We start from the raw sequence: 12,401 nt of genomic DNA, 5'->3' as shown, positions 1-12,401 counted from the left end.
CTTCGCTATCGTCAGTCATCCCACACTCGTTATCTCGACCTTGTACACTGACATGTGAAGTTCAAGGTCAAATCCAAGCTCTTTAGCAGTGAGCCCTCAGTCACAACATATAATGACACCAGGAACAGTATACTCGTCACCCGATACAGCACCGGCAGGCTCAGACCCAGAACAGCAAGTTCGCGTCATTAGCTTCCGACCGAAGCCGCAATGTTGGGATCACGGATGCAACGGTCGTGAATTTTCAACTTTTAGCAACCTACTCCGCCATCAAAGGGAGAAGTCAGGCGTGGTTGCCAAAGCAGAATGCCCCAGCTGTGGTGCTGTATTCACGCGAACAACTGCTCGAAATATTCATGTCTCTCAAGGGAAATGTAAAGGTGGAGGCAGGGAAACATCAAGCGAGTGATGATTGCGCCCGTGACGGAGTGAACTCTCCATCGAATCCCAACAACCTAATACTTCTACAACAATACTGTTCAACTCGGAGCATCACGTTGCCTTTTTCAAAGTCACTCTCGAATGACTGCAGCGAAACAAGCTCGTCCCCCGATACCCTCACAGGAGCGGCGTTCGGCGAATAGGGAGCCTAGAACAGCGAACGAATTCTCGAATCCTTTTCAAGATAAGGATTTAGCGAGTCTATAAAAGACATATAGACAACTCAGCATTCATATCTACATTCATGGTGGAGTAAGGGGGCACTAAATTGACGGATATAGTGATATATATTGTACATACTTTCTTTTTTGGCTAAGCCTGCACTATTTACTTCCAAAGCATAGGCGCGAACTATCTACGCGTTCAAACATCTCGTCTGATATTTCAACTTTGATAAGTGCAGGACCTTAAGTTCTAGTGCGCATAGTCGAATTCTTTGTCCATGCATGCTATATTTTCTCCGGAAGGACTGTATTTGCAAGTCGGGAAACACTTTCTCGACAGATACTGACGTCGTGCCTCAGGCTCGTAACCACCACGTGGCCCTTCACATGCTTACATCACGCATCACCTGACCGGATCATGTCATCCAGTACAAGACGATGTGATGCCAGGGAACACCAAGTGACTCACTGTATGCTCTCCACCATGCCGTCGGCGTCCTTTTAAGTGTCAACTGCCCATGTTTGTATGACTTTCCAGGACCTTCTCTTTGGAAGGACTTGTCTAGCTTCCGGCCAATTGCGCCCACAACTACATCTCTAACGTCGATACTCAAGATGACTCGATTATCAATAGCATTCTACAACCTATGTAAAGTATCCCAAGCTTGCTGGCACTTACACTGTTTATTACCCCCTCGCATACCTCGGCCTAGCCTGTTACCTATCTGAGTCACTTTCTGTTCAACCGCTCGCTTCATCACGCTGTTCCGATAAACAACTGCAGCTTGTTTTTGACATACACTGTCTTGAGCAGCCTGAAGTATGGCGTCTATCTTTACTTACGATCCTGACCCTCCAAGGGTCTCTTCTCCGTGGTCCACCTCTGGATCCTCCACCCCACAGGTAGCTGGGACAGGGGGCCGCACAGTGACTCGGAATCATTCTGCTACCAATCTGGATCGCCCAGATCCCAATGTCTTATCTGACTATGGTATTACGAAGCTAGAGCCGGAGCCGCAAGAAGGGCCAACTGAGTACAAGCTGCATCTTCTTCTTCGAGCAAGGAGACTCTATACAGCTATGTCTACCGGTCATCTCGTTGGCGGTTCCTATCATTCCCGCTTGCCTTTGTCTACCCCGGTTCCAACATCTTCTAGTTCTGAAACAGCCTCGAAGCAGTTTCAAGTCCGATCTACCCAGAGCCGTCAGCAACGATTGCAACAATTGACCACTCAACTTCTGTGGCGTTTACAGCAATCTTCGCCTTTCCATTCGTCTACTGTTGCCAATCTTGTGCTCCCCGTTCTCCCAGAGGCAGTATTGGAACCTGGAATCCTTCAGAAACCGGCTCGCTTACTCCCTGGTCTTGAGGAGAGCCAGGGTGCTCTGTACGAGATCGGGGTTGCCGACGATGGCACGTTTGTCGGACTCACTCATGACGAGCTGGAAGAAAGCCTGTTGAATTTACAGGTGATGGCAGGTAGCCTTGGTTGCAAGGTCGAAATTCTTCGCCAGGTAATTGTTGGAAACTGCGAATGGACTGAGGACGCATGTGCACCAAATGCCGAAGTTGGCAAGGTCCATGCAGAAGATCTTTGGGTCGCCGAGGCTCTTGTGAGTCCGGACTGGGACTATTACCGAATTGAATCGCCAAAGAATGGCTCCTACGAGGGCAACTCACCGTCACTGGTGGCCAGGCAAGGAGGGCTGGAGGGCGATCACTCCAAAACGGAGCAATTACGCATTTCCATCACTGGCCCAACTACAGCTGGAAAATCGTCACTTCTGGGTACACTGACCTCATCCATCCTCGACAATGGAAGAGGTACCAGCAGACTTGGTCTTCTCAAGCATCGGCACGAAATTTCTTCCGGTATCACTAGCTCAGTTGCGCATGAGCTGATAGGGTACGCCGCCAATGAACAGTCCGAGGACACCCTCGATGTAGTCAATTATTCATCGGGCAATGTTGCAGCGTGGGATGATGTACATGCAGCCTCAGCACAGGGACGTCTAGCATTCGTCTCTGACCTCCCGGGGTCGGTTCGTTATCTGAAGTCTACACTTCGGGGCCTGATCAGCTGGGCTCCGCACTATGTATTGCTGTGTATTCCGGCCAATTGTGACGATGAGGCCACAAAGGAGCCTCAACCCGACCCCGGGGAGCAAACCACCGATGTCAACTTGGCATTGTCTCACCTCGACCTCTGCAATAAGTTAGAGATCCCTACAATAGTGGTTATCACGAAGATGGACCTTGCATCTCGCGCGAGCCTGAAACAAAATCTTACGAAAGTTCTATCGGCATTGAAGCTTTCTGGCAAAAAGCCCGCCATGCTGCCTGTGCAATCTGGCAGAACTGAGGCATCACTTGACCTGCATCACGTCGGAACGAAGGATAATATGGAAATCAAGAAGCTGATCGCTACAACAGAAAATTGGTCTTCTACCGTTCCAATAATCCTTACAAGTGCTGTCGATGGCTCAGGAATAGGGAGGTTACATGCTTTGCTGGGAAATCTCCCAATCCCCGCAAGACCATCACTACGAACCATTTCCCCGTCGAAGGCACTGCCACCGCCGGCACTTCCTACAAATATTTTCGATGTAGACGAGGTATTTGCCATTCCTCCATCGAAAGTCTACTCAATGTCCGCGGAACAGTCTTCAAAGGAGAACCACGGTGTGGTTCTCTGTGGCTTAGTCCGCTACGGATCAATTTCAATAGGTGACGAGTTGGTCATCGGACCCCTTCTAGATAACGCCCTACCGGAACATGGAGGCAGGGCTCGTTCAGAGCGATACTCAGACGCCCAGCCTCAGTCTGAACCCTTTCGGAGTAGGCCATCATCGGGAGACTTTTCTACTTCGTTTGTCCAAGGATCATTTCCGGGAAAGATACCCTACCCAACTCAAGCGCACTGGCAACGTGTCCGAGTAGTCAGTGTTCGGAACCTCCGATTGCCCGTCCGGAAGTTAGTCGAAGACCAAGTAGGCACAGTAGGCGTGGAGCCTGTTCCCAATTCCCAAGACGAGCCGCCTCCTCGGCTTGGTAGGGTTCGGAAAGGAATCATCCTGGCCAGCTTTCCAGCACCACCTGCCAACTCCATTCCCAAGTCACTATTATTCCACACGGGCTTTGTCGCTAGCTTTGACTCGAGTCAATTCGCTTCATCGCTATCCCCACCACTGCTACTGGGAGGGAACGCGATCGTATACATTGCCAACATTCGGTCCACGGTTAAAGTGACTTGTATGGCACTTGCGGACGATAAAGTCGTCTCTTCGCCTCCGTCGCCAACAGAACCTGAGTTCTTCAGCTTTGATAGCGATGTTAATGACCGCGATAAAGGTAGCCAATCCGAACTAAACTATATGATCAGGTCGTCGGCCAATTTGGATGTTGGGGATGTCAAGATTACATGTTGTTTCGTGACGTCGGTTGAATGGGTCGAAGTTGGGTCTCGCATACTTCTCATGCCAGGGGCATCGACTGCATTCGTTTCTCCACATGGCTCAGGCTCACCTTCCGGACTTGAGGGCTTTGTTGGTCGGGTTTGTGACGTGGTTTCCACCGCTGATTCCAGTAAATAAGATGAGTCACTGTTAGCTGTCAAAGTTTGTCAGATATCAGAAAGATCATAAAGTTATATACTTAAGAATTTTCCTTTTCGTTCAATTCACACACTGATGTGTGTTTTCCTGAATGCTTTGGACATAATGTGCTCCGTATACTAGTTGTCGCTGATACAAGAGTAGAGATCATAGAACTAAGCAACTGGCACGTGCGGTGTGGGGAAGGTGACTGATCGGCCTAAGGCGGCGAACGTGCCGCTGTTAGTGTGACTTTAAATGACCTCAGGCTCACGAATACCCCAACAAAAGAAGACGGTATTCCTTCCACAACCCAGTAACCTTGCTCAGCTCCCGACGGGGTTGTGTAAGATTCATGGAACACTGGTACTCCTGGCCAAAGCTATTTTGAAGCGATTCGTCTCTCACAGGTACTTCTGAGTGTCCGACACTTGACCGAGTTTGATTGGATAGGCATCATTCTGTGGCACAATCCATTTGGTGGTTCCGCCGCCGCATCCTCAGCTACTCATTAATACTATTCCCTACAGTACTACGTTTACCCCGGATTTGACCCGCCAGATTCCGCGCCATCCTCAACAATCAAGCAATCAGGAATTATCGCGACACAAGGAGCACGGCCTTCGTATTGACTGTGCTACACTCTACTTCGCTAGCTTATATTGGCCTTGTGATGTCCTATAGCTATATCAAGTGCCTGTGCGCAGCTAGTACGAGATGACCTCATCTGTCAATAACATGGCAGAAGCTAGCAGTGCGTACGCAGGTTTTAGAGTTAGCACCGATTCAACTCAGCACTCAGACGACGATGATGAGTTTCTTTCAAGTGCGAGTACGACCTCCGAGGTGGGACAAGAGCATTTTGTGGAGTACAAGCAACCTGCGTTAGAATCCATAAGTGACCAACAGGGGACCCTGTGTAACTCAGCAGCACCATGTACGAAAACCTTACAGGCTCAGGAAGTCGAAACCTCCGAAGTGAAACCGGTAGAAAATAGGTCCGTATACGATGGCAAAGCTATGGGTGGTACCAGACGGCCTCTGCACTTGCTTGACCTACCCATGGATATATTGCAGGTAATCATTAAAGAAGTAAGCACGGTCAACTCCCTTTGAGACAACTCCTTCTTTCTGTTTCTAATCATAGTAATTTTCTTTGACGATATAGGTGACGCATACCAACGACCTGACCTCGCTAGCTCTGACATGTTTCAGTCTGCATGCTTTGGCCATTCCTCAAATGTATTCTCGGTTTGATATCGTATGGCCAGAGCCAATGTCACCATCTGTCCATCCCACAGGTGTCGATGCTCTTTCATATGGATTGGCAACACTAGTAATGGGCGAAGATGTTTTCCACGAGCTTCCTCCACCCCACCGTCCCGTTGCGCCCTGTCATCACTGCGGCTGTAGCGCCCAGCATGTTCATCAAGGCTCCCGACTTGAGACAGACGGTATACGGAGGATACGTCGAGGGAACCACTATGCACAATATACGCGCAAATTTTCTGTGGGAAATGGACCGCCGGAGTGTGTCCAAGAGTACTCTGTGACGAAAGAAACAGGCAAAATGCTGGGAACGTTGGTAGCGTTGGCTATCGCTCGCATGGTAAACCTAGAGTCTTTCATCTGGGATATGCCGACTGGGGTTTTGCGGGACGTTTGGATAGCGCTATCATCTCTAGCAGACCGACCGGGACATGAATGCCGTCTAGAACGTGTTTGGGTTCGTTGGCACGATAACTCCATGATACGTATGGTTCGGACACCATCAGACATGACACTCCCAGGCATGCCGTCTCCCTTTATCTCTACATCTGCTAGGTCAACGCGTCTACAAAATTACGCCCATGTAGAGTATCCTACTCTTTCAATCTTACCCCCGCTGAAGAGTTTAAGCGTTCTCGATATAGATGAGTCGTCATATCTCGAGGAAATGGCTGTACTCATCGAGCGCTCGCGAGAGCGCTTAAAAGAACTGCGCATCGGGATTTCCTCGAGAGTATATCAGTACAATTGGCTGAAAGCATTAGGAGGCTGGTCTCCTGTGCAACAAGACACGTCCAACCCTGTGGTGTCCGGTTGGCCTAAAGTCGGCGGTGTACTCGGCGTCCTCCTGGGTAATCCCCACACTCAATTTCCCTTTGAACTAGCAGCCGATCAGCCTTCCTCGAAAGAGGCGCAACCGGATCAGCATGACGGTCACCAGGGGCCCAACAGGTCGGTTCCGCCAACTGGGGATGTTGCTAGCAACGGCTCTTCTACTGGACATTCGACCACACAACTTTCGGATTCGGTACCTCTAGAGCACTCTCCCAAAACCACTGGCGCTCCTAGGATCGATTGTGCAACATCGCCCCAAGCGACCGAGGAGCCAAATTCCACCCAACTATCGAGACTCGGAGATCTACCAGAACCATCAAACAAGTGTTTGGGCGTCAACAGGCCCGTTGCATCCGCCTCGATGATAAGCCCTAAGTCTGATAGGCTGAAGTTGGAGGTCTTTGAACTAGAGCGCGTCTGTTTGTCCATCCCAGTCATGATGCATGCACTAGACTGGCCCCGGATTACAACACTCACAATACTTCGCTGCGATGGCCACGAAAAGCTCTGGAGAGCGCTCCGTCGCCAATTTTCTCCATCCGCTGCTCTGCGCAGCAGTCCAACGCCAGAAAATAAAGATGTAAATAGCTCCTCGTCGGAGTACTCTCTAAAGCTCAAGCATATTCACACAGATGCTGTGTCCCCATACCTGCTACTCTTTATCAAGGATGCCATTGCGCCCAATACACTGGAAACCTTATTTTTGCATGAGGCTCCTATGTACGACTCTATCGTTCATGTTGACGCAATCTATAGAAATGTGATCCGTAACCATCGAACGAGTTTGAAACATCTCTTAGTTGATAGCACAGAGCGGTCACCTGGTGGGCTTGAGATCAGCACAAACCGCTGGCGCAAATGGATGTTCACCCGGGAAATGATATCCTTCATTACCAGCGGCCGTATGCCACGGCTGCGCGAACTATCGATGACGATGCATTCCAAGGACTGGGTAAATTTATCTGTATTAGTACTCTGTGGCTAATCCCGTGCTAACCCTCTTTAGCATTACTTTCTCCAGAGGCTCCCCAATATGCCCCAGTTACGTGCCCTTCATATTCCTCACATAACCAATCCGATTCATCGAGACCCGAAGGAACTCGCATTGCAGATCCTTGATATTGTTACAATTCGCCCCGAAGTTGGGATAAGCTACATTGGAATGATCAACAAGTGCTATGAAATCCTCGAGGGCAAGCACGGTGAGAAAGACGACTTCGATGATGCGGACGACAGCCACAGCGAGGGTTTTGTCCCAGGCAGTGATGACTGGGCACCGTCCGACACGGAGGATGACGATTCGGATGATGGCGGCGCTGGGAGCGCCATGGAGTCGAACTCGGAGCTATCGTCAGACGACCACAGTTCATCAGATGGATACGATTCTGATCTCGAAAGCAGCAAATCGCGCGTGGCTTTTCGGCTACGTGAAATACTATTTTATGATGACAAGATCTCCATCTTCAAGGCACGACATGGAGTTCTATGACCTGCAAACTTGCGTATTGCCACTGGCATGGTATTGGGTGATTCGATTGGATTACCGCTTTGTATTCCACTTGTTCAGTATTATTGTTTTCTTCGCGACCTTTGAGATACCATTTGATCGGACTGTGGCAGAGTAGAATTCGTATTTCTGTCTTTCTATTTGGGGTTGGCGTGATGTTGCATGTTTCGGGTTATAACATTGCATGAAATGAACGCTGCTGCGCCTTATGTTTCTTTGGAGTGTACGCTTGGTAGGCACATTAACATAAGCTTCCAATTCTGAGAGATTGTTGTCCCAGGGCTACATTAAGTTAAGTTATTCCGGCTCTCCCTCGCACTAGAACTCAGCTTCTATGCATTCTATGACTAAGCTATGAAATTAATGTCTGCACTAAGACTGAAACGTGAGGGCGGCTGACTAAGCACAAACCACCTCTGCAATCACCGCCGCAAGACAGCAATCGCAAGGCTTGAAGATACATCTAGTCCCGCCCCAGTCTGCCAGTGTTCAGATAATAACTCTGTATTAATACTTACATTAATACAAGGACTCTTTCTTTGTTCTGATTTTTCGGTGTTTTGCGCGTACACGTCACCATGAAGCTTGTCCGGTATGTTGCCTCAAGCTGTTGAAGAGCTGTTTCCACAAACAATTCGCGACCATAAGCTAGCCGACTGATACTGACATGACTTGCTGTCAGGTTTTTGATGAAGTGCGCCAATGAGACGGTGACGATTGAGTTGAAGAATGGTCAGTCTCCCCCTGCCGCAACCCTGGCAATCCCACCGATTGCCCTCGTACACATCCTATCAGATGTTCTTTTCTTTTTTTTTGTTCCTTCTAACACTTAGCCCCAGGCACAATCCTCCATGGCACAATCACGTCGGTCTCCCCGCAGATGAACACCGCGCTGCGCACCGTGAAGATGACCCCCAAGGGCCGCGACCCTATCTCGCTCGACACCATCAACATCCGAGGCTCGACAATCCGCTACTACATTCTTCCGGACAGCCTGCCACTGGATACTCTCCTTGTCGACGACCAGCCGAAGCCTAAGAACAAGGCGCGCAAGGAGGCTGACCGCGGCGCTCGCGGCGGCCGTGGTGGCCCTCGCGGCAGGGGCGGCCGTGGACGCGGCCGGGGACGTGGGCGTGGATTCTAAACGGGAACATAGACAATGACTAGGAGTTTTTCTCTTCTTCCGATTTGATTCGTTTTGGGTGATATCTGCGATGGTTTCATTTTTGCACCTCGAGGGTTCAGCTTCTATTATTCCTTCGTGCAATGGGCGGGAAAAAAGAGAGTTCTAATTTACCTTTTTTTTTTCTTTTCAATAATCTTGTCGGATTCTGGTCGTATATCTCAGCGACAGAGAGAGCGCTTGACATCAACGAGGCTATCGAACGTTATATGCGGTTGTTTTTGGCACGGTTGACAGGCAGCTATACCTCGGGTCTCGTACAAGCTCAAGGCATGATAGGCTCTTGTCGCGGGGAGAGTGGGTTTTATCACGCATGAACGAGGAAGCGAGATCATCAGACATTGCGGGCTGAGATGCGTTGGTGGGAGGATCCACGGATCAACATCTAAAGAAGTCCGGGTGGCATGGTCTGCCATAGGACACTTGAAAACGATATCTCGCAGGAATTGATAACCTTGGGAACGAATACGTGATGGATGATAACGTCCATCTGCCTGTAAAACATCACTCAATCAGTCATCTCGGTCATTAGTCTATTGCTCTATTTTTGGTGTCTATGTATCCGTACTATATCATCATCCCATCACGCCGTTTCCTTCCATATCCGAACAATAACCAACTTCTCCCACCCAGCCTGCTGACCACTGTTCCCAACTGTCTCTGCCTGCCACCCATCCCCCCAAGCCCTTATCCTCTCTTTGACCTCCTGCGGCCGATTCTGCGCACAAAACAGCACATATGCCACCCCACGGCCAGGAGTCAACAGCCCCGGAATCTCCTCCAACAGCCGATCCGTGGTCTCCATCCCATCTCTTCCCCCGGCATACGTCAGCGACAAGAAGTACGAGTCGCGCTCAAACTTCGCCGACCGCGACATCCCCGTCTCGTCGACATCCTGTTCCGTCACGGAGGGTAACCGTGGCAGCTCCTCGCTGGGCACATACGGTGGATTGAACAGAAGGACGTCCACGCTACCTGGGCGAAGGGCGCTTCCTAGATCGGCCATGACCGAGGACAGATACACCGTCTTCTGACCGTTGGGCTCTTGTGATTCATTATCGGTCTGTCGTTCTTTGATTGCTTTATTGGCTGTCTCACGGGTCGCGATACAGGCATTCCGATTCACATCTATCCCTAGAGGGAGGACATCGCGCCGTCCAAAGATCAACTGCGAATTGGCTGCTACGAAGCCTAGCACGACTCCCGAACCGGTTCCAAGCTCAACGACGAGGGGAGAGGCGGTGGATTGGTCTGGGGACGAGGGGGTCGTGTTGAAGCGCTGCGTGAGCCATGCTGATTCGGACGGCGAGGCGAGGGTATCGAGGAAAAGGTAGGAATCTTCGGAGGGTTCGTAGATGGTATCGAAGGAGACGTGGGATGTGCACGGAGTGGGGAGCATTTTGTTGACGTATTAGCCTTGGTATATATATTACCACACCACTTGGCAATGATCACTCCAAGTACCCAGTTATGAATATAAAATCGCCGTCAGTAGGATACCGCCGTTCAACCCTTCGCAGCAATACGATAGTACTCTATCATCAATAAATGCACAGTAGTTTAAAGTCTCAATCAGATAACCCGATAAAAACCTAATCCCAGCCCTCCAATTGGCCAATCGCTCTCCGCCTCCACCGAACCGCGGCAATACCATCATCATCGACCGCATCGCAACAACTTCTCTCCAATACACTCGCCCAGCAGAAAAACCCCCAATTAAATTAAGCCTCCAACATGCGCGCCCTCTCCCGCCTGCTGATGGCCACACCCTCCACTATGGGCTCCAAATCCAGCCTCAGCGAAGCCCTCGCCCTCCTCCCTCCCCTCCAACTCTACCGCCGCATCCTCCGCGTCCACCGCAAGAAACTCGACCCCGAGATGCGCATCCTCGGCGACTCCTACCTCAAGAGCGAGTTCAGGGCCCACCGCAATGTGGAGAATCCGTTGCATATTGTACGCTTTTCTTCATTTTCTCTTGTGATCTACAAACATACCTTGTACCTTGTGGGGCATATGGTTTCGGAGAACACAGCTAATGAATGTAGATCGGGTTCTTGACGGAGTGGCAGTTGTACGCCCAGAAGTTGGAGGGCGATACCTGGGTTGGAGAGAAACTGGATAAGAATAAGTTGGATAAGATGAGTGGTATGCCTTTCTTTCCTGTCTTTTTCGCTTTCTCTTTCATTTTTGGTGTATGTCGGGAGCTAACGAGGGTATGATGCAGACCAGCAGATCGGCCAATTATACGAACTCATGAACGCTATCAAGAACGATGGGGAGGGTGAGGGCGAGGGCCAACAATAAGTGTGTTAACCGTGGTGTTTCCGTGATAACTCTATGACGATCGCATTGCCTGGTCTTAGATATACCTCCGTGTGATGAGCGGTACGACACTTGTAGCGATGTACTCTATTATCAAGAGCTGTCGGTGTCTGGGGCTACAAAGGGCGGCATACTGGATATTATATGGTCCGTAAAAGGACATGCTAGGCAGGGACTCAGTTAACGAATGGGGTGTATGATAGAATGTACTATATTATATTATATCATTTGCAGTGCTTTGGATATCATGTACATACATATACTAGATAGAATCCATGTAAGGGTTACTGTTACCACAGTTCAGTATATAGGGATGTACTAGAGCAGTGATCTACCAGTAGCTACATATGCATACACGATGCATAGACATATCTCAAGAATCAAGAACAATATAAGTCCTATCTAAAAGTATGTATGTATGTATATGCATCCGGCTATTGTTAACTCCCCCCCCCCCCACACCAATCAACACCGTATCCGGCTCCCTCACGCCCTTCCCAAAACAACCACCAAAATCAATGACTAATCGCCCCCGATAAGAAGCAGTTAAACTTTTATATACCCCAGAAAAAGCAATCTACAGCATCCTTCAATCCATTCCCCCAGAAATCCCTCCCAGTAAAGGCAATTAACACGCCAATCTCCCCAGCCCAAACAAGAACCACAAAAGAAAACCAAAAGGAAAGGAAAAATGCCCTCCATCCTCGAAGACCCCACCACCACCCTCCCCGCCCCTCAACCCGCCCAACAAGCCTCCCAAACCCTAACCCCCCGACCAGCCCACTTGAAAGATGGCTCCCCCGTAACGCTGTACCCGGTGGCCAACGGCCCACAAAGCGTCCCCGCGGACCTGGTTGCGCTGCTGCAGCGCGAGTTCAGCGCCGAGATCCAGGCCGGGTGCACGTATCCGATGGAGGAGCCGATGACGCTGGAGCGCTTCGCGGAGTACTGGTTCGGGACGTTTGCCGTGGTGGCTGTCCTTGGAGAGGAGGAGGGGCTTCGCGAGGGCCGCGATTGGGAGAGGGAGTGTTTGGGAACGTTTTATATTAAGCCTAATTATCCTGGTTTGTTTTCTCTTTTCCTTTCT

At 50.0% G+C, this 12,401-nt stretch overlaps 6 protein-coding genes across 6 annotated transcripts; 5 read left to right on the top strand and 1 right to left on the bottom strand.

Moving 5' to 3' along the window:
- Positions 1-1,427: 1,427 nt before the first annotated feature.
- Positions 1,428-4,199, top strand: ABOM_011938 (uncharacterized protein; the record flags this gene model as incomplete). The annotated part of the gene is made up of 1 exon (XM_022539066.1): positions 1,428-4,199. One exon carries the CDS (start codon positions 1,428-1,430, stop codon positions 4,197-4,199), a length of 2,772 nt encoding a protein of 923 aa, XP_022383233.1.
- A 717-nt stretch (positions 4,200-4,916) lies between these two features.
- ABOM_011937 (uncharacterized protein) lies at positions 4,917-7,791 on the top strand (the record flags this gene model as incomplete). Its single annotated transcript, XM_022539065.1, has 3 exons — positions 4,917-5,291; positions 5,368-7,254; positions 7,309-7,791. The coding sequence occupies 3 exons, from the start codon at positions 4,917-4,919 to the stop codon at positions 7,789-7,791; spliced, it is 2,745 nt and encodes a 914-aa protein (XP_022383239.1).
- Positions 7,792-8,387: 596 nt separating this feature from the next.
- Positions 8,388-8,953, top strand: ABOM_011936 (mRNA splicing protein SMD1; the record flags this gene model as incomplete). Its single annotated transcript, XM_022539064.1, has 3 exons — positions 8,388-8,401; positions 8,492-8,541; positions 8,649-8,953. The coding sequence occupies 3 exons, from the start codon at positions 8,388-8,390 to the stop codon at positions 8,951-8,953; spliced, it is 369 nt and encodes a 122-aa protein (XP_022383241.1).
- A 622-nt stretch (positions 8,954-9,575) lies between these two features.
- Positions 9,576-10,391, bottom strand: ABOM_011935 (S-adenosylmethionine-dependent methyltransferase; the record flags this gene model as incomplete). The annotated part of the gene is made up of 1 exon (XM_022539063.1): positions 9,576-10,391. One exon carries the CDS (start codon positions 10,389-10,391, stop codon positions 9,576-9,578), a length of 816 nt encoding a protein of 271 aa, XP_022383230.1.
- A 335-nt stretch (positions 10,392-10,726) lies between these two features.
- ABOM_011934 (succinate dehydrogenase assembly factor 3) lies at positions 10,727-11,296 on the top strand (the record flags this gene model as incomplete). Its single annotated transcript, XM_022539062.1, has 3 exons — positions 10,727-10,945; positions 11,038-11,137; positions 11,217-11,296. 3 exons carry the CDS (start codon positions 10,727-10,729, stop codon positions 11,294-11,296), a joined length of 399 nt encoding a protein of 132 aa, XP_022383231.1.
- Positions 11,297-12,005: 709 nt separating this feature from the next.
- ABOM_011933 (acetyltransferase) lies at positions 12,006-12,377 on the top strand (the record flags this gene model as incomplete). Its single annotated transcript, XM_022539061.1, has 1 exon — positions 12,006-12,377. A coding segment is annotated over one exon (372 nt), but the record flags the coding sequence as incomplete, so codon positions are not given.
- Positions 12,378-12,401: the final 24 nt, after the last annotated feature.

Source organism: Aspergillus bombycis (assembly GCF_001792695.1).
Source record: "Aspergillus bombycis strain NRRL26010 chromosome Unknown contig00198, whole genome shotgun sequence".
NCBI lineage: Eukaryota > Fungi > Ascomycota > Eurotiomycetes > Eurotiales > Aspergillaceae > Aspergillus > Aspergillus bombycis.
Note: the sequence above shows the minus strand (reverse complement) of the source record. Positions and strands in the feature narration are given on the sequence as shown.